The 20,620-nt window shown below is 37.2% G+C and overlaps 2 protein-coding genes across 12 annotated transcripts in view; one reads left to right on the top strand and one right to left on the bottom strand.

Annotated features, from left to right (window-relative positions):
• Window positions 1–47: 47 nt before the first annotated feature.
• On the top strand, window positions 48–7,566 carry LOC127808933 (probable phospholipid-transporting ATPase 5). 4 transcript variants are annotated; one of them, XM_052347670.1, is made up of 12 exons: window positions 48–2,260; window positions 2,543–3,996; window positions 4,104–4,214; window positions 4,329–4,605; window positions 4,895–4,983; window positions 5,075–5,159; window positions 5,358–5,567; window positions 5,793–5,918; window positions 6,110–6,208; window positions 6,311–6,502; window positions 6,603–7,007; window positions 7,106–7,566. In XM_052347670.1, the coding sequence occupies exons 1-12, from the start codon at window positions 1,853–1,855 to the stop codon at window positions 7,184–7,186; spliced, it is 3,537 nt and encodes a 1,178-aa protein (XP_052203630.1). In that variant the 5' UTR covers window positions 48–1,852; the 3' UTR covers window positions 7,187–7,566. The 4 variants fall into 4 exon arrangements, with proteins under 4 accessions (XP_052203630.1, XP_052203629.1, XP_052203627.1 ...); XM_052347669.1 differs by having other exon boundaries at window positions 48–204; window positions 1,389–2,260; window positions 6,603–7,566; XM_052347671.1 differs by having other exon boundaries at window positions 2,113–2,260; window positions 2,543–2,641; window positions 2,718–3,996; window positions 6,603–7,566.
• Window positions 7,567–8,488: 922 nt separating this feature from the next.
• LOC127808127 (uncharacterized) overlaps window positions 8,489–20,620 on the bottom strand; it is a 146,683-nt gene continuing 134,551 nt past the window's right edge. For 6 of the 8 annotated variants that reach the window (XM_052346513.1, XM_052346516.1, XM_052346514.1 and 3 more), the window contains 16 exons: window positions 19,830–20,601; window positions 19,627–19,743; window positions 17,771–18,044; window positions 17,008–17,121; window positions 16,844–16,927; window positions 16,042–16,092; window positions 15,786–15,965; window positions 15,384–15,709; window positions 14,942–15,304; window positions 14,799–14,862; window positions 12,325–12,471; window positions 11,222–11,326; window positions 11,040–11,150; window positions 10,855–10,959; window positions 9,923–9,992; window positions 8,489–9,776 (listed from right to left, as the gene is read on the bottom strand). In XM_052346513.1, coding sequence (XP_052202473.1) covers window positions 9,085–9,776; window positions 9,923–9,992; window positions 10,855–10,959; window positions 11,040–11,150; window positions 11,222–11,326; window positions 12,325–12,471; window positions 14,799–14,862; window positions 14,942–15,304; window positions 15,384–15,709; window positions 15,786–15,965; window positions 16,042–16,092; window positions 16,844–16,927; window positions 17,008–17,121; window positions 17,771–18,044; window positions 19,627–19,743; window positions 19,830–20,601 — 3,575 coding nt within the window. In that variant the 3' untranslated portion in view covers window positions 8,489–9,084. Of the gene's footprint in view, window positions 9,777–9,922; window positions 9,993–10,854; window positions 10,960–11,039; window positions 11,151–11,221; window positions 11,327–12,324; window positions 12,472–14,798; window positions 14,863–14,941; window positions 15,305–15,383; window positions 15,710–15,785; window positions 15,966–16,041; window positions 16,093–16,843; window positions 16,928–17,007; window positions 17,122–17,770; window positions 18,045–19,626; window positions 19,744–19,829; window positions 20,602–20,620 lie in introns of those variants that run through there. The other 2 variants (XR_008024873.1, XM_052346520.1) reach the window with 2 other exon arrangements.

Raw genomic sequence — 20,620 nt, forward strand, 5'->3', positions numbered from 1 at the left:
GTCTTTGTGAATAAAAAATAAAAAAAATGATAGAATTAAAATTGGGATCTTTTTTCTCTCGTGAGCGGCGGCCTCCAAGGCAATTTGGTGGCGATTCTGAGGCCATCTCGATTTTTCATGCATTCCCAGCAATCTCTGCCGATTAGAACGTCGATCCAAGGTAGATTACAGCTTGGAGAAGACTCGGTCGTGTAGGTAATCAAGGTGCGGTCAAATTGTGAGAAGAACAGGTTGATCAATTTCCCATGTAATCTAATCGGAAAACAATTCTAGAGAGCAAGACAGGGTCCGAGATCAAGGTTTGGATGCGAGAACGAGGAAAGAAAGTGTTTGGAAAAAAGATTCTCCTGTTTAGTATTCATGGATAAATTTCATGTAACGTGAAAAATATAATGAATGTAATTTAATTCAAAATATTTTGATAATTATTAATACAATTGAATAAAAATTTAGATATGTTTGGGAGGAAACGGATGGGTTGTGGTGTTTTTTAGTGGCAGAAGAGAGGGGGGGATGGATCAGAGTGGTTCTGGCTGGATTTGTGCCGGAGGAGACGGGTGGTTGTGGTGGTTTTTAGTGGCGAAAAAGGAGGTGGGGGTGGGTCATGGTGGTTTCTAGCTGTGAGAGAGAGAGAGAGAGAGAGAGTGGGTGGGTTATAGTGATTCTGATAATGAATGAGAGGGTGGTTCATGATGGTTTTGGCCAAATATGCGTTAGAGATGGATAGTCGTGACGGACAATGAGAGGGAGAGGTGGGTAGCAATGGTTTCCAAGGAGATCAGAGAAGTCAAGTGGTTCATGATGGTTTTAGCCAGATCTGTAACAGAAAAGATAAATGATCACGGTGGTTCTCGATAGCGGAAGAGAGGGTGTGGGTCTCGATGGATCTGGTGGCATAAGAGAGGGGTGGTTTGCAGTGGTTTTGCCCATATCTGTGACAGAGGAGATGGGTGGTCATGGTGGTTTTCGATGTTCTCCAGCAGTAGAGGAATGGGGTGGGTGGTTGTCGGTGTTCTCTGGTGATGACTGTGAACTTGATCGCTAGAGATGGAGGTGGATGGCAGAACACGATGGTAGTCCGTTGATGGAGAGGTGTAGAATAGGACTTGTATATGTGACAATGTGCAATTTCAAAAAGAAGCTGAGAGTAAAAATATAATCTACATAATATCCATTTGAGGGCCATTTGGATGAAATCCAGAGTACACTTCTCATTTCAATAGCTCCAATTCCATCCAGCCAAATGTTACCTAAATTCATAGAAGAATCTTCTTATTTTGATTTTTAAAGCTTAATGAATGAATATGGTTGGAGCTTGGAAGCCGAATTTTAATTTATTCAAAATACTCAATACTGTCTTCACTCTTCCCCCCAATTATCATTGACAGTTGTGAATGAATGAAGAAAGCTGTTGCTTATGCAGCAACAAAGGCAGGCGGCCTGCTTCATCCAGGAGGAAACCTCCAAAGCTCGGGATTGGTAATGGCTAAAGAAAGAGACAGAAAACCAACCAAAGAATGGGATTCCATCTGGAGTGGAAGAACCGGCATCTTGTTATTGTTTATGCGCCACGTACGGCACAATCGCCCTCCAAGGGACGCCCAAACCTCGACATTTTTAATGATTAAAGAATTACAAGACCAAACAAAGGGCCAGCCGTCTTCAAGGGACGGCTGTGGCACTAAACTATGCGGAGCAGACGGACGTCTTCATTTGCTTCTTGAAATATCAGTGGCTTTGGCCTCCAGTTAACTAGAATTAAGAGACTGTACCTAGGATTTTGTGATGAGTGGTGAGAATAAACTCTTGAACTTCAGCTGCTGCCACAAGAGCAATTCAACTGTTCGAAGAAATGCCAAGGACAGCAAAGGCAAAGATAAAATGGAGCGAACTGTACTCCTTTTCATGCTTCCGGCCAAATCCTGCTGCTGGTGGTCCTGCACCAGTTGAGCAGCGCCTTGGCCAGCCTGGGTTTTCTCGGGTGGTATTCTGTAATGAACCCCAAAAACACAGGATCAAGCCATTCAAGTACTCAGATAATTATGTATCAACTACGAAGTACAATCTCCTGACTTTTCTACCGAAAGCACTTTTCGAGCAGTTCCGCAGAGTTGCAAATCTTTACTTTCTTCTGGCTGCGGTGCTGTCCATCGCTTCCCTTGCTCCTGTTTCCAAGATAAGTTTGGTTGCTCCATTGGTAATCGTCGTGGGGATCAGCATGATCAGGGAGGCTGTGGAGGATTGGCATAGATTTTTGCAGGTGGGAATTATACGTTGCTCTTTTCCTTCTTGAAATATCATTTCAATTCTCCATCCACTTCCAAGTTTCTCTCTGTTCATTAATAGTTCTAAAGTTATTTGTGGTTTTCTGTTGCTCCAAACTGGTATTTGTTCATTACGTTTTCTCTATATATGTTGATTACTTGTACCAATTACAGAGCTCGTTGATTATATTTGTAGAACAAAGGAGTTCTTTGACAAGCAGCTTTGAGCTTATGTTTCTGCATGTACTTGATATATGTCATTTACCTCTGATCTGCAGGATCTGGATGTTAACTCTAGGACAATGAAGGTTCACGTAGGAAATGGTTTATTTGTAGAGAAAGCATGGAAGTCTCTTTCCGTGGGAGATGTTGTCAAGGTTAGCAAGAATGAATATTTTGCAAGTGACCTTGTACTCTTATCTTCTAGCTTTGAGGATGGCCTTTGTTATGTAGAAACCATGAACCTTGATGGAGAAACCAATTTGAAAGTCAAAAGATGCCTAGAAGCCACACTGAATCTGAACGAGGATGCCAAGTTCTCTGACTTCAGAGCCACCATAAATTGTGAGGATCCAAATCCAAACCTTTACACCTTTGTTGGGAGTTTAACATTCAAGAGCCAGTCATACCCTCTATGCTCATCCCAAGTGCTTCTAAGAGACTCAAAACTTCAAAACACTAATTATGCCTATGGTGTGGTAATCTTTACCGGTCCAGATACCAAAGTGATAAGAAATTCCACTGCGTCACCATCTAAACGTAGCCGGATAGAGAGAAGAATGGATCGCATAATTTATATTCTATTCTCTATGCTGCTGGTGATTTCATTAATCAGCTCCATTGGATCCGCAGTAGTTACAGGCTCCGAAAAGTTAAAGTGGTGGTATGTTCAATTACAAGAAGACAATTCGTTCTTCAATCCTTCAGACCTTGTTTTCTCAGGTTTCTTGCAATTTATTAGGGCCCTCATATTGTATGGATACCTAATCCCCATTTCTTTATACGTATCCATTGAACTCGTCAAAGTTCTACAAGCTCTACTTATTAACAGGGATGTAGAGCTGCACAATGAAAAAACATACAAAACAGTTAAAGCCAGGACGTCAAATTTAAATGAGGAACTTGGTCAGGTGGAAATGATTTTGTCTGACAAAACAGGAACCTTGACTTGTAATCAAATGGAGTTCAGAAAATGCTCAATTGCAGGGATATCATACGGGGGTGATGTCAATGAAGTTGATCTTGCAGCTTCTAAACAAATGAACATTGACATTGAGAGATATAGATTTGGCTTAGATGGATCAGATCCCACCAGCCAAAGCTTTGAAATGTTAGAATTCTCCTTAGCTGATGCTAGCACAGAAAAGGCCATTCGTGATGCTGAACAAGGTGTGGATAATTTTGGTAAAGAAAAATCCAGAATTTCCACTTCAGGGGAAGGAATTGTTATTAAGGGTTTCAACTTCAGAGATGATAGGCTCATGGACAAATTGTGGATTGGTAGCTCCAATGTCACAGACATGATAATGTTCTTCAGAGTTATGACTTTATGTCACACGGGCATTCCTGCTGAAGAAAATGAAGCTGGTAAATTCAAGTATGAGGCAGAGTCTCCCGAGGAAGTTGCCTTTTTGGTTGCTGCACAAGAGTTTGGGTTCCAATTTTGTGGAAGAACCCAATCTATAATGGTTGTGAAAGAGCTAGATCCTTCTTCTGCAATAGAGGTGGAGAGGTGAGACTAGATTGTGCGTTTTATGTTTGCTAGTCATTTCCTTCTTAATTTGTTTTTTTTTCCAAGTTCTGATAGTTATTTATTTAATTGTTGGAGACTACTTTCAGAGAATATAAACTTCTACATCTACTGGAGTTCTGTAGCTCTAGGAAAAGGATGTCTGTGATAGTAAGCAATGAAGATGGTCGGATCTTTCTCCTCTGCAAAGGTGCTGACAAGTATGTGAAAATATCTCATCAGTTAAATTCAGAACCCACTCTATTGTATTCTTTGTTTTATGAATTCAAATTTCTTTGAAAACCTAATGTGCTTCTGTTTATATGGATTCCCAGCATTATTTTTGATAGGCTTGCAGAGAATGGCAGAACACACCAACAAGCAACGAGTTTACATCTTTCTAGTTATGCAGAAGATGGGCTGCGCACTATGGCATTTGCATATCGAATAATTGACACAGCTGAGTATGAAAAATGGAACAAAATATTTACTGAAGCTAAGGCCACTATGGGTCCTCAAAGAGAAGAACTAATAGAGAATGCCTCTGAAATGATTGAAAAAGATTTGATTTTAGCAGGAGCTGTAGCAGTTGAAGACAAGCTACAAAAGGGGGTCAGGTTTTTCTTTGCCACTCTGCATAATCGTGTGACTGTTTTGAAATCCTTGAGATGATCACAGAGAATTTTCCATGTCAAAGCTTGAAAACACTTCCTAGTGGCTGTTTTAGTTTCTCCTCAAGTAATTAATTATTTTAATCAAGGATAAGATATCTGGATAAGTTTATGCCAAAACCAAATTTGAAATTCACAGGTTACCAGAGCAAGAAGTGTCAGATATCTTGATAATTCATTTGAAGCATGAAATTTTGAATGATGATCCTGTTTTGTCAACATTGATACAGGTTCCTGAATGCATAGATAAACTTTCGCAAGCGGGCCTAAAGATATGGTTGCTCACTGGTGACAAGAAGGAGACTGCAATTAATGTTGGGTGAGAAAAGTAATTGTTTTGAAGATCATTGAGACTTCAATACATTTTGCCAATGTCTGAACCATTTCATTCTTCTGTCATTTTCTGTCAGATTTGCTTGCAGTTTGCTTCGGCATGATATGAGACAAATTCACCTGAGCACGAGGAAAGAAGCTGAATCACGCAATTCAGTGGAGGTGAAATCTCTTTCTTAGCTACAAGGCTGATTATCTGTCTACCTGCATTTATAAAATAATGGAAAGGAAAAGAAAGTCTGAAACATTAAGATACCACTCTATTTTCGCTTGTCATATTTTAGCATGTGACCATCCATTGTCAGATTCTTTTTCTTTAATCTACATTTCTGACTGGAGCTATGTTTTCTAGCTTTTCAGGCTCTGGAAAATGATATTCTTGATCAAATTGAAAAATGTTATCGAGAAACTCGTGATAAAAGCAACAAGGATGCCCCGTTGGCTTTGGTGATAGATGGGAAAGCACTTGAAATTGCTTTGAGAACTGATGTGAAGGATGAGTTCTTGCGGCTGGCGGTTAGTTGCTCTTCTGTAATATGTTGCCGTGTGTCTCCAAAGCAGAAAGCATTGGTAAGGAAAAGCATGCAACTTCAGATTCATTAATAAATATTTGAATGAATTTCTCATGACTTGTAAGATTCAGAACTGTATGGTGAATATATATTTCATTTTCAAGAAAATGGATATATAAAATGAACTGGAAGCATATGATTTTCGTTGATCACCTCCGATCCAGTTTCTATAGTTTTATTCATGTTCCAAACTGGGTATGTCATGTAAAACTCTTTTTTTCAGATTACTCGATTGGTAAAGGAATTCACTGGGAAGACAACCTTGGCAATTGGTGATGGTGCAAATGACATTGGCATGATTCAGGAAGCTGATATTGGAGTTGGAATCAGCGGGATGGAAGGAATGCAGGTTAGCTCAAAGTTTGCTTATATCAGTTTCTTTTCCATAAGGTACAAGTGCAATGGCTCATAAACAACTATATATATGAATTCTAACTCACTAGTTATTACAGCTCATAACGGGAAATAAAAAAAAAAAATGGTCCTTGAATGCTGAATTGCTTTGAAACTGTGTATTAATGGATATTATGGCACTTGCAGGCAGTCATGGCAAGTGACTTTTCATTGCCTGAATTTTGCTTCTTGGAGCGGCTACTTATAGTTCATGGGCATTGGTGTTACAAGAGAATTTCCAAGATGGTGAAACTTATTTCCTTCTACTTTCATCAAAAGAAATGCTACAGTATGCTGCTTTGGATCTGAAGCTCAAACTTGGCTTCTTCACTCTATTAATTCTTGCAGATCCTATACTTCATGTACAAGAACATAGTTTTTGGCTTAACTCTGTTCTATTACGAAGTGTACACAGCTTTCTCAGGGGATGTTCTATATGACGATTGGTTCATGGTAATGTTCAATGTCGTCTTGACTTCCTTGCCTGTTATTGCACTGGGTGTCCTTGAGCAGGATGTTCCAGCAGATGTCTGCCTCCAGGTAAAGAGAAGGGCTGGCCCCTAATTCTAATCTATTCTGCAACAACTTGCTCTTTGCTTCTTCGAGTAATTGAGATCTCTTCTCCTTTGTCCATGGAAAGTTTCCAGCACTTTATCGGCAGGGACAAAAGAACATATATTTCAGCTGGGAGAGGATATTGGGATGGATACTGAACGGTGCGGTGTCTTCTCTAGCCATCTTCACCATAAACATCTATGCACTTTCCCCAGCAGCCTTCGAAGATCTAGGGCAAGTAGCCGATCTTTCACATATGGGCGCCATTGCATATACATGCGTAATCTGGACTGTCAACTGCCAGATTGCACTCATCCTCAGCCACTTCACTTGGATCCAGCATTTGTTGATCTGGGGAAGCATCTTATGCTGGTACATATTCTTGTTCTTTTATGGAGCACTCCCTCCCGGGTACTCAGGCACCGCATTTCATATCCTCATGGAAGCTATAGGGCCAGCTCCAATGTATTGGGCTGTCACATTGCTTGTGGTAGTTACTTCTCTTCTGCCATACTTCATTCACATCGTCATCCAGCGGTCGTTCTATCCATTGGATGATCACTTGATCCAAGAAATGAAATACTGCAGGAAAGACATAACAGAAAACGAAATGTGGTTGAGGGAACAGAACAACTCCAAGAAGGCAACTCATGTTGGGTTTTCTGCTAGAGTTGATGCTAAGATTCGCCATTTGAGAGAACAGCTACAACACAAGAAGAGATGATCAGTAACAGATTAACTAGCGAAGGGGGCTCACTAATTGTATTTTGTTTTTTCTTATGCTTTCCATTCCTCCTGGTAGAATCATGCAGTCCAATGCTTCTGTATCTGCCCTTTGCTTCATTCAGTACACCAAATTTATAATCCCCCTCGATCCCATTGGATTTGGATAATTTTTATTGATAGTCTAGGTGATTTATTTTTAGTATTTGGAGATTTTTTAATAATTTTTTTTATTAGGTATTAAAGTGAAGGGTGTATTTGTCACATTTTTACTTTATGGTGCCATTTTCTTTTATTTTTTATTTAAATAAAGTGAAGTTACATTACTCCCTTTTATATGTTATCTTTTTTTTGTTATTTGTCATTCTCTCCCATACGCTTTTTAAATAAAGTAAAATTGTATTATTATCCTTAGATTAGATAATAGATACCTTTCCATCTATTATCTCACCCCTATTTAGATTTCTATATTTTTGAAATTAAAATATAAAATTTAAATAAATATTACAAACTTATATTTATTTAAAATAAATCTATAATTAAAATTCTATTTGCTCTTACTCCTTAAACTTAAAACATAAACATAAATATAAATGTTGTGAGTATTTTATCAACCAAATTGTTTGTTTAAGTTTCCCTAATTCATTTGCAAATTCTATTTATTTCAGTGAAATTTGATTTAATTATGTTTAATTCCATGAAATTAAATTCTTAGAATGGAAATTTCACATTTTTTTCTTTCATTCCAAAGATAAAATTTAAAAATTAAAAATAAATTCCACAAAATTTTGTTAAATTCGTATACTCCCGTCAGAATGGACGTATTTTTTTCAACAACACATGAAATAATTACTTCCTTAAGGATTAATTCAATCCTAGATGAATTTTTTTCCATCTTCCAAATATAGTATGATTTTCTTGCAAGACAATTAAATTAATTAAATTTACAACTAATCAACCGAATCTGAACCATTCAATGAGTAGTAAACTTTAACTAAATAAAAGCAAAGGAATATGCACAAATTGTGAAGCGATCACCTTGAAAAAAATTAAGCAGAGGAATATGCACAAATCGAAAAAGAGAAAATTCTTGTGCACCCAAGTCATCAGTTTTTATAATGATGGGTAGAATTGGTAATACAAAAAAAGGCTGAAAGAATCCTCAAAAGGAGTTTATGGAGATGGATAGTACCATTAATCCTCCGACTGCTAACTTCAGACATTCCGAACAAAAGAACACCAGAGAGGAGCTCCTCAACAAGACAATTCATCCATTAATTAAGGTATTTTCAGAAATTAGTCAGCTATTTCTCTTTGAATGAATAGTGCATTACAAATAAAATCAATATACCAACTAGCTAGTTATTCATAACTGAAACTAAAATAAAACAAATTGGCCACCCTCTCTGTTTTCCTTAATGGCATTCAGAAAGCTCAAGATCTTTTCAACTGGTTTTGGATCAAACAATGTAAAATTCTCAGCAGTGTCGTCTTGCCTTTCCTCCCTACGGTCATTACCAGTCTCCTTCCTCAGTCCTCATTCCTCTCTAGCTGAATGTTCACAGTTCAGATTCTTCAGCTCGTATGGATGAATTTACTTACATGACACATAGGAATCCAAGTGTGAGCAAAATGTACAGATTCTATACAGCACTTAAAATTAAAAATGTGTATCTATACAATAACCTGGCAAAGAGAAAAATAAATGGGACAAAAGGGAGTGGGGGAAAAAGGGAAATTGTATAAAAGATGAACTAGTGTTGGCGGCGAGGACACAACTGCCGAGCCCTAAACAAAACCAGCTCTGTTTGTCCCCTCATTGCATGGCAACCCACTTTCCTGCTCTATTTTAGATTACTTTGATGCACAATATTGATGCAGCCCCAGCCGCGTTCCTTCCCCTTTTCTATTGCAGACAACAGAACTTGTAACAATTCCTCAGCCTCTTCTTCGCAATTGAATTCCAAGTTAGTCTGGTATAGTGGGAGCGGCATGGAAGGATTGTTCCACCGTTTGCCCCTCATCCCACCACCGCCTCTTTTGAGTTGGTACTGGTTCTGTCTCAATAACTGATCCGAACTGCTACCAACAATGTGTACAACTCCTCCATATGTATCAACATGGATTATACTATCCATTCCAATCTCTGCCTCTATTACCCACTCGGGATCAGCAGGAACACCTCTAAATTCTGGTTTACCCAAATCCACTAAGCTGGAGCAAGCTACAATTAGGACAAGTCTCTCTGTGATGATTACGAATTTGCCACCTTGTTTGAGTGCCTTACACATAATTAACAGCTCATCTTTCAGTTTTCCATTGTCAGCCTCTGAAAGTATGGATGTTCCAACTGCTTCATCCCAGGAGTAAGTCCTTAGAGGAAGTTCCCTACTTAGAGGCCTAGGGAGCCGGACCCTCAAGCGTTGGGGATGGTGCAGCTTGCTTCTGTTTCTAATACTTTGTGCAGTTTTTCCAGTAACCTCAAGGATACTAGCTGCTGGTCTGGCTACAAGCCCTGTTACTCCAAGGGCTACGCCTGCAGGGAAGGGAGGGGGGCAAGATTAACAGTTTCACACATTGAGACAATCAGAGTACAACACTCCGGAGTTTCACTTTAATGCCCTTGAACAGATGCAACAATGGTTTGAAAAAAATTCCTACTGTTTCCTCAGATAGCTATACCTGAGAGGACTCCCACCAGACCGTGTTTCTCAGCTTCTTTAATTGGTGATTGGAGCAGGCCAGTGAGTCCCTGAAATGGAACAGGAGAGACAAATTTGAAGCAGACAACCAATTTCAGGGAAATTCAGTATAATTGAACTTCTGCCAATCAACGAGAAGTGTATCTGCTCTGTTTTAAGATAATTGATCAATATGCAAGGCTATCTCAAACATGCTAATAGTGAATCATAATCTATGAGGTAAAAATTGGCACTGCAAATGTACATCTAACTAGGATTTTGTTTTTTGCTTGGCAAAAAGGGTATGGACTTAAGGGCACCTTGTCAGGGTTTATTTTACAGCGACTCGACCCTCACCATCCTTTATTACTATTACAGACCATCACCCTTGGACTAGCATGATGATGTATCTAGCTTTCGCCAACAGCTAAGCTACAACCTCAAGTGGTCATGGAACTAGGATCAGATAGACCCAATGACCTATTTATGCAACAAGAGACCTTTAGCTGGCCAGAGGCTCGAAACTCCCATTAGCACTTGTAAGACCAGTCAGGGTGTTCCTTGGCCAGCAATTAGTCAAAGAGGTTTTGGATTCTTCTATTGCTTGGAATGATGGGGCAAAACCACTAGACTGATTACGGCCCATATGAAGATGCATTATTTTGAAGCATAAATTTCCTTTAGACCTAGTGATTTCTGTTTTGTGGTCTAATAACAAATATAAAAGTTCTAGATTTAGGTAAAAATTGTTAGGCATAGGCAGTCAGTTGCTAATCTTTTGTGTCAAATGAAGATGGTAATTCACACGTGTGAAATCTCCAATATTTCTTAAGTGCTCAAATATTCGATGCAACTTTCAAAGAGATAAATATTCAAGAACCACAGGTTTAATAGATTAATATTCCACAACTATTGAATATGAATGAAATATACCACTAAGAATTCATTTATCACGCCCTTGCCATGCGAGGATGTACCCTTCTGTTGCTTTTCCATTCCTGCAACAGCTTGATCATCAAATGTAAAAGCCACAATACCCTACAAATTGAAAATCCTCTTAAGATCAAGCACATAAACTTGAACCAACGAATTAGGAAGATGTCATTAGATGACAATACCTTGTGGGCTGCCCTAGTAAATTGAGTGGCTGCATTGCTTATGGCATATACTGTATTACTTAGAAGACTGGTTGTTCCTTGTGCCATCCCTGTAATAAGTCCGGCCGGGCTCTACACAAACAATCTCCTAAATTCAATGTTCTAACATAAAGGGAGCATGAATTACTACAACATGAGTATACCTGAATAACACTCCTAGCAGGAACTGACAAAAAATCTCTGATACCAAGGCCCATGCTCCTCACGAATCCCATTGGGTTACCAATTACACCCGCAGAACCAAACACCTGCAGACATTAAAAGAGCATGCAAATATTTAATTGCTACTTGAACTCGTTGAGAGTAAAAATGATAATACAAAAGATAAAGTTAACCCTCTATCTAATAGTTTAAGCATTTAAATGAGATGGTCATTAACAAGTTAACACAGTATAAAATAGACAAACGTCCTCAATTCAAAACTCATTGTTGACCCAATATTTAAATTGTTGCATATGTTTGGACCACTTATGCAGTGAAGCCTGACCACATGTGAGGAGACGTGTAAAGAGTAAAAATGATAGGACAAAAGATAAAGTTAACCTTTTATCTAACAATTTAAGATTTTAAATGAAATTGTTGTTAACAATTCAACAAAACTGTTGCAACTAACTTGGTGACACAAACTCAAATCAGGAAAATTACAACAAAAGAGAAAAGGAGATCCTCAAGATGCAACTTTCTAATAGCAAAAATCATCATAAAACAGATTTAAGCATATGGAACTCAACACCAAGGGAAACGAATGGACATAAAGCTTACAAGAAATAAACTAAAGAAATTGAGAACTTTTCTTTCAGCAGATAAACTGAATAAACAAATAAGCATAATAAACTTAACAAAATTTTTAGTAGCCAGTGAATATCCTCTGGATTTCTATTTATTTTTATGAATGAAAAAACTAAATATTTGAATAAATAATGAAGTTATTGACCTGGGAATAAGTTTAGAGCATTCTGAGTAAAACTTAACAAGTACAAATATATAGCATTGAGAGTTGACATGAGATGGCAGGAGAATTGTGAACCAATTAAACTTGTAAAAACAATAATGCCTCCACTGAAATTCCAAGCATCTAATTGGTGACAATAATGACTGGTGACAGCTTCCTAGCATCTTAAAATTCTCCATAGCATTAACTTGTATAAACTACCATACAACCTGTATTTTCATGAATAATGTAATTCAAAACCATGAAAAACTAGTATAAAGTTTGAACCATACAAGGAGTCTTGCTTTAGTTTACCTTATATGTCTCATGAAGAAGTTGGCGAGTGTAATGCCTGAAAATGATCTCCTTAATGGACTCCCAGCTAGCCATATGGTGTGCAAGGGTCAACTGTTTGAGGTAAATTTGTGCTCCCTCAACATCAGCCAGAGCCATAAGGCCTCTCTGTGGTTAATTACCGTTTCAGGAATCCACAAGAAATATATCAGGAAACTAGAAGAGAAAAGCTATGAATAAAAGAAATAGAAAGCCCAAGGTAATTAAGGGTTAAAAATGACAGAAAATGAAGAAACTGCCTGTGGAAATATGAACAGGACAAATAAAACTACTACAAAATCCACAAATAGATTTTGATTGCATATAGCATTTCCATTTAATATCCCTGGTTCAAATAATCAATTCATAGCACTTTGCACTTCTGCATGTTGCAAAGTCTAAAGTTGCAGTCAGAAAGAGACTTCTGGGGAGGAACTAGAGGACTCAACACAACACTATACTAAATCTAAGGGTTGATTATAGTGAGTTTTTGTGGCAAAATTGTGCAGACACAACGGGAAAGGTATTAAGGGGGGTACTGCAAAGAATATCATTTGTACAATGGTGAGGAGTTTTAAGTTTGGCAGGAGAACTGGTGCCTAGATTCTCACATGATGGGTCTAGGCAGTCACAAGTAAGGGACAATGCATTCAATATCATAAAATATGCTGGAAAGCTTCGTTCATTATTGCTAAAAGCAAACTAATACCTCACAGACGTGCACATTTGCACGCGCGCACACTTACGAAACAATTCCAACAGTACTTGGGGAGAGAGAGAGAGAGAGAGAGAGAGAGAGAGAGAGAGAGAGAATGAAGAAAAACTAATGAACTTCATGAGGGAGTTCCAATGAAGGATTAAGAAAACAGCAATGCAATCAAAAATTTATTTTTCATCCTAGGCAACTCCACGGGTAGGGCTTTATTATGATGGTAAAGCCAAGAATTTATAAGAAAGGTTTCTTGATTCTTCTTCTACTTTTTTCTTCATCTGATGATGAAAACAACCATGATGTGAAGGCCTAATAGATCCAATTTCATTGCCTTTAAACAAACACTAAATCCACAAATGAATGCTCCAGAGAATTACAGAAAGTAATCTCAGAAAATCAGAAGCCTTTTAAAGCATTAGTAATGATAAACCTAGAACCTGTTGCTCAGAAAATCAAGATTCCTTTTATCTCCTTAAATACACAAACACTAGCCTTCCATCTCAAAAACACTCAAATCCTAAAAAATTCAGTCCTGCAGGTATTTTTCCATAGCTGCAGATAACATCATGATCCTTGAAATATTGCTACTTCAGCATTTGTACATATTTTTTGGTTGATTTCTTTCTGCACAATTCATGTTTTCCAGTATGTTCATGTTTGCCAGTATGTGACTGCAGCTGGTGCATGAAATGAAACACTCAGAAATCTTGAAAACACACATGTTTCTCAAGATTGCCTAAAAGTTCACCACCGAAATATCACAGGAGGGATAATGCCAGCTTCAGTATGTTTCAAGCAAAATTTCCACCAAAAGAAACCGAAAAAGAATTTAAAAAAAAAAAACTGAAAGAAAGGAAAGAAATAAATGATTAAAGAAAAAATAAAAAAGAAAGAGAATAGTTACAAGAAAAATAGTTCAAAATGACTGCGAAACTTTTCCCATGACCTTTTAGAAATTTTCTGTGTGACAATCAGAATAAAATAAAAGGAGTAACTCTATTATTATGACTATTTTAAATAATTATTTAATTAACAAAATTTCTCAAATGTGGAAGTACCTTAAATTCTAATAGTGTGCTTGTACAAGCCTACTCTAGCATTACATTCTAAAGGACATCATGTATGATGTTCCCATTTCATGTACTAGAACGACTCGTGTTCTAACATATGCTTGTTCACAGTTTCTTTCTTCTTCATTTCTTTTTACTTTTTATTTTACTTATTTATGTTTTATTTCTTAGAGAATGCAAAAAGGTAGGAGGGAGGAACGAACAAGTTAAAACATACATGGGCAATAGAGCCCAGCCAGTATAGATTTCGACAAGAAGGGACTACATGGACATTCAGAATGCAGAGAGTATTAAGAGTTAACTAATTTGGTACAGGTGATCATGCAAATTTTATCTTACCCACAATAATGCAGACGAGGAGGTCCAAGGCAATTGTGTCCCTTATGGAAGAAGATAGAAGTAAAGACTAAATTGAAGACATCGAGCAAGTGAAGTACACCTAAGAAGCACATTTTGCAGGAAAATGCAAAGGTGAGGCCTAATTACTTAACATCTTGAGATGATGTTAGTAGGATAGCCCCAAGGAAAAGCCTAGCCCAAGCAAAGTAGGGCCATAAAGTGTACTTCTGAAGTGAGGTTTATTTAAGCTCTTGACACATAGATGAAATTTTGCAATTATTTTGTCACTCTCATCCATTATAATTTGGTACAATCTAAAAGTCTCAACCACTTACATGGATAAGAGATTCTCCTGATGCGAGAACCCGGTTTCTAAGCATCCAAGGGGTACTGGAAAAGCTGAAAAATACACATTGGTCATGTTAGTAACGGAAATTACTAGATCTAAGCATTGGGACACAATGAACTGTTAAGTCACCTTAAACTAAACCTAATTGGTGCCAAATCAAACATTTCAACATATATTTTCTTCTGTCTTCTGGCTAAAAGGTAAATCTGCTGCCAAGGAGCTCCAATAGGAACTACTGAAGGTGGCAAAGGGCCTGTTCTGCAGTTTTCAACAACTTCAGTTTTACTTGTTGAATGGGATGTCTGAACATGCTTATGAGCCCCGTCCAGTGCAGGGGACTCCTTGATGGAACCCAGATCAGAGGTAAGAGGATGCAATGCAGAGCCTATATTACTCAGAACGTCGACCTGGGGCCTTGAAGATATGGATCTGAAGAAATCAAATAAACCTAGTATGATTTCTTGCTCAAGCTCAAGATGGAAATCTGTCAGTCTGCAAATAAAAATCAGAATATATCAACTCCTGAAGGTGCTCATCAAACATTTAAGTCAAACTTCAGCCAGAAAGACACCTTAAGCTTATATATTCAAATGAAACCAGCGAGGCTTCTCTATTTCTCCACTTTGCTGCAGTTAAGCAGAGGACAGGCTCAGATGGATTCTCAGAAGTAATTTGTGTCAAACTTTCACTTTTGATCTTTGTGTTATCATCTCTACTTGATGTTTGGCCAGCCATGTGAATTCTGTATTCACAATCAAAGGATAGGATCACGGGGTATGGTGTACTAGACAACTGATTATCAATTTGCAAAGATAAAATTTGGAAGGATAACTTCTGTTGATCTAGACTCTGTGACAGATCTATCATTATATTCCTTGCACATGCAAAAAGCAATTCCTAAAAAAAAGAAGAGGCAGTCAGACATAGTTAAAAGGATTAATAGCATCTGTGGCAAAACCACTCTTTAACAAACCTGTGGATGAGAATTTATTAACGAGACCCCAATAAATGGAATAGCAACAGAAATGTTTTCTGTGAAATCAAAAGAAGTTTCCTGTTTCTGATTGTGTTTTCTTTTTTCTTTGATCTGGGTGAAACGCAGATTCTTTGCATCATTTAAGACGTGGTAACTTGAATCAATTATGCTGAGAACCTGCACATTAGAAGAGAATTAAACTCCAGGGAAAAGATTCACAAATGTTGGCTAAATCGAAGTATAAGGAGGGCACCTTTATTGCTCCTTCAGCATGGACAGAGACAACCATGCTTCTTTGAGGCTTCTGAGAACATATCAAGTCAGGAGACAGACAGAAACATACCAGAGTCAAACTAAGGCCAGCTAACAGCTATAAGTACGCATGTTCCATGGAGATCATTGAGAAATTCAATAATAACCATAATACTAGAAAACTTTGCAAACAAAAGGAAAACCATAAAGCATATAAACAACAAAGCTTCATCAGACTCTTGTATATCCACAATTTGCATCAAACTCTATTTCTAATTCTTCCATTTCTTCACATCAACAGTGAGAAATTCAAATCACTGAAAGCTGGGAGGTCTTTCACAAGACAGTCATCAAAATACAATTCATCCATGCCACAACATTAACTTAGAAAAACATAATGCTTAAACTTAATTATTAAGGGTGAGTCCACAACTTGATGCATGCATAATGCCATGGGAACAGGATAATCAGTGTTTTCATTAACCTACACCTACCAGATATATGACAAAAATTGATCCCACCACTCAATATTACTGAAACTATTTCCAGAGTCAGTTAGGAAATGCAATAGTTTGTTAAATAAAAGCCAACCTAACGACTAGAAAAAATCAACCATTTAACTCGTTCAGAAAAGATGCAGAATCAATTCACATTCATACCATTCAAGAAACAGAACACATTATGAAGAAATGGAAGAATTATATACAGCCATTTCTTGTGCTGGACACATACGTACAATCATTTCTTCTGTGATATAATGCATGTACAAAGAATAAGCATGGATGAAAATGAAAACCATATACCTCAGAAGTTGAAGGCAGGTATACAGGTGGATACTCTTTCACATCATCAATAATATATGATCCCAAAATATGCTCTCCAGGCACCTGCCAAAGTTTGAATGTAAATTAGCGGGTAAAAATGTTAGACCACCTAATTGTCCTAAGATTGCAAACGAAAGGCACACCTCAACAGTGAGGCGGTGTGGATAGCAAGGTTCGTCCCAAGCATACGGGCATGAGGTGTAAGACTGGATAATTGTTTCAAAAGTTTCACACTTTTGTTGATAAACTCGTAGTCTCTGCAATGTGGCAAAGAATAGTGTTGTAAAATGTTACAGGAATCATATAAACAGAGCCATTAGTATTTAACACAATAGTTCCCTATTAAGATACAAGCTAGAACCTACAATTAAAGAAATGAAAATTGAAAAAATAACAGTTCATTTTTAAGATAGATGAGATCTTAAGAACTTCAACAAAAGGTCAATCTGTTCTTTGTTAGGGACAGCTAGTCCAAACAAAGGGAAACCTCAAACTCTTTGAATAGGTGAGAAGCATTCCTAACATGGAAATAAAACTACGAATGCAGTTCAAAGAAATAGAATAAGCAGAGTTGAATATGCCAATTCAATTATATTTAGCAAAAATTTTAATAGTAGAGGCTGACGGTTCCAAATGTTGACTACAAAGTTGAAATGGACATGTCTAAGCTCAAAAATATGCAACATAAGTGTATTACAGTTATAAAAACAACGCAACACCTTTATAAAAGGGTAAACATGAAAAAGGCATACCCTAAATACCATTTGCCTAGTCTTAAAAGCTTCAAGAAAGAAACAAAATGATACATGAAAAAAATGAGGCCCCAAATCATGCCTATTCAATAAAATGTATCCGAAGACAGCATGGTATTATAACATTGAGACAAGTCATTAAACATATACATACCTCCTTTGAAAAGTTATCGATTCTATAAGGCATAAAACCTGTTTCATCATCCGACAACAAAATCAAGTTCGTCCCTGAATTTCCATGGAGGCTTCCAACAATTTTTTCATCTTGAATGGAAACATCAGCATTTTGCACTTCCACACGAATCATATTTACGGCACCAGAAACATAATTCCGCATTTTCATCTGAGTATCACCTAGATGATCTGGAAAGAAGCACCCTGACCATTGCCATCCCGGTTCGTTGAAACGAATAGAAACTAGTAATTCCCTATGACATGTTCAAGCATGGGTAAGCAATTAAGAAAATCTAGAACAGAAAAAAGATAAAATTGACAACAGAGGTCCATTTCAGGAAAAACCTACATAATATATATATATATATATATATATAAGGTGGTCACTAACACATTGTTCATGGCATGTGTCTTATCATAGGTTTTTCTTTCTTCTTCTTGAGCAATAAATTATTTCTTATTGATTTGACCTACTAAACTACCATATTCTCAAATTTGAAATGTCATCAATTATTTCATTAATCACTAAAATCTATCTAACAAAGAAAACTAAATGGATTAAGAAAAGATATATATACACACACACACACATATCAATATATCAATCTATGTATTAAGTGTTGGACAATGATTTAAATTAAGCGATTAAAATTAATGAGCTGGAAATCCAATAGGCTCGACCACTTAAAAGACATAAATTAATACATACATTAACTAGACAAGTTATGCATTAACTAAAAACTCCAAAAGACATCTAGAAATTAAGAAGGTATATTAAAAGACATAAATTAAGGAGCCCAAAGGATTTCTCTTCAAATATTTAAACATTCATAATGGAAATACCTATATATACAATATTGGGCATCTAGATCTGAGGTTGAGAAGTACCAGGTTCCCTTCAGTTAGTGCAAAACTGTGAGGGAATGGGATCAAATCCAAGCTAAGTTGTATCACGGAGATAGAGTTGCTGGATCCCTTGCACAATGGGAGGCCTCCAACTATCTTCAAGAAGTGTCATCACGCCTCTTAGCAAGAGATTTGACACATGCTACAATTCAAGTGTTTTCTCTAACAATACTAGTTCTTATTTTGGTTTTCTGACATTAAGAGAGCCATTCATTGTTGGCAAGGTTGCGACAAACTGTCTAGTCTTCTTTTAATGTTTGTTTCTACTCCTTTACATGTTTGTCTCTTCATATGACTAGTAAATGCATAAAACAAAATAAACTTAATAAACTATTAATAATTCAGTTTAGATGAAAAAGGTTAATTGGAAGAAAAGTCCTAAAATCCACTATTCTTTCATAAGTAAAAAGCCATTTAACTACAGTTTTAACTTCTTTAACAACTTATTCAACTGCATAACTTTCTATAGTTACAATGCTTTTTAACACTATCATTTACAGAAAACTCAACAAATATTTTCCTGAAAGGCACAGAAGGGGAGGAACCTGCACAAAAGAGAGGTTTTCCCATTTGGAAATGCTATTTGTACACAGTTGTACACTCAGGAAATTAGCAGGAGATTTACAAGAAATTAATGACATTTCTTCACAGAATCTTGAAAAGCACAGGGATGGACCTCTTTGGCTAAAAACAAACCACAGGCAGTGTCTCAGCAAAAGGTCCAAAGTACAAGGGATGTGTGGACAATTTACCCTATATAGGCTCTTCTTCTGATTGCCTCTTATGGTGATGTAGGACAAAAGAAGAAGAAGAGAAAAAGAGGAGGAAGTAGAAAGCAAGGAGAAACAAGAGGAAATAGAAGAGAGATAATGAGATTAGAAAAAGATAGTTCTTCATATCCCAAATAGACCAAATCATAATGAAAATTACCTTGTTGTATCTATCCACTGAAGATGGGAATGTTTTCCAATTCCTAAATGGAAAATAGAATCTGTTCCCCTCTGCTTATAACATAAGTCCCTGCTGCATGCATTACTAAGTATGTATCTGCATAAATTTAAATGAAGTTAATATAAAATTTTAATCACAAGCAGCAATATAATATATCAACAGGGATATATCTAAAATATTACCTCGGTTGGAAAGTGATGGCTCTTGTCCTTCCAGAAAATGGCCCAGGTACTGAAGTTGAAGTAACAGATATTACATATGCGGCATTTGTGGATAACTGAGGAATCAGAACATTTGTTGAAGCAGTTGGTTGATCAAGAAAGAAAGGGCTTGACCAGGAACTGTTTGGCATGTTTTTGGTGGCATATTCAGGCAGATACCTACTAACTCTAACTGTGATTTCAGTGGAGGAGGATTTGGGGTCTGGAGAATACATGCAAGCTTCAACCTTTCCACAGTCAATCTCTTCCAGATTGGAATGGCTTGCATTAGATTTGATCATTGAATTCAACCTAACAATTGGATGGTTCAGAGAGGCTGTTTTGGCTTCTAAATCATGTTTACCTGAACTCTCATGAGATATTATAAATGGACAAGAGATTGTGGGTTTTCCTAAAAGCTTCCCTGAGCATGGATACATACTTCTCCTGTTAGAGATAATGCAAGTTTTTGAAAAAGAATTTCCTGAAGCGTCATTAGGTGCGTCTGTTGTGCTCAAATCTTGGACAGAAGATAGAAGACCCAGACCATCTTTTCTGCCTAGAAGAAGGTTCTGCTCACCCAAATCATAACAAGAAGGAATGACGCAGCGATGTCCTTTTATCTCGTTTACAGAGTCCGAAATAATAAGTGGAAAGCCAGTGCAATTATACAACAAATATGGAACAAAAATGCAGATTTCGCGAGCTCCAGAAAATGGATCCATCACTTTTTCCACCATAATATTCAGAGGACCTAAAATGATGCAAGATTA

Source organism: Diospyros lotus, chromosome 8 (genome assembly GCF_014633365.1).
Source record: "Diospyros lotus cultivar Yz01 chromosome 8, ASM1463336v1, whole genome shotgun sequence".
Classification (NCBI taxonomy): Eukaryota; Viridiplantae; Streptophyta; class Magnoliopsida; order Ericales; family Ebenaceae; genus Diospyros; species Diospyros lotus.

Bases quoted from the DNA above. Each gene is read 5' to 3' on its own strand.
- LOC127808933 (XM_052347667.1), top strand. From the start codon at position 1,853: ATGCCAAGGACAGCAAAGGCAAAGATAAAATGGAGCGAACTGTACTCC. The intron at 2,261-2,542 runs GTGGGAATTATA...TCTGATCTGCAG, and splicing joins ATTGGCATAGATTTTTGCAG to GATCTGGATGTTAACTCTAG. The intron at 3,997-4,103 runs GTGAGACTAGAT...GACTACTTTCAG, and splicing joins TCTGCAATAGAGGTGGAGAG to AGAATATAAACTTCTACATC.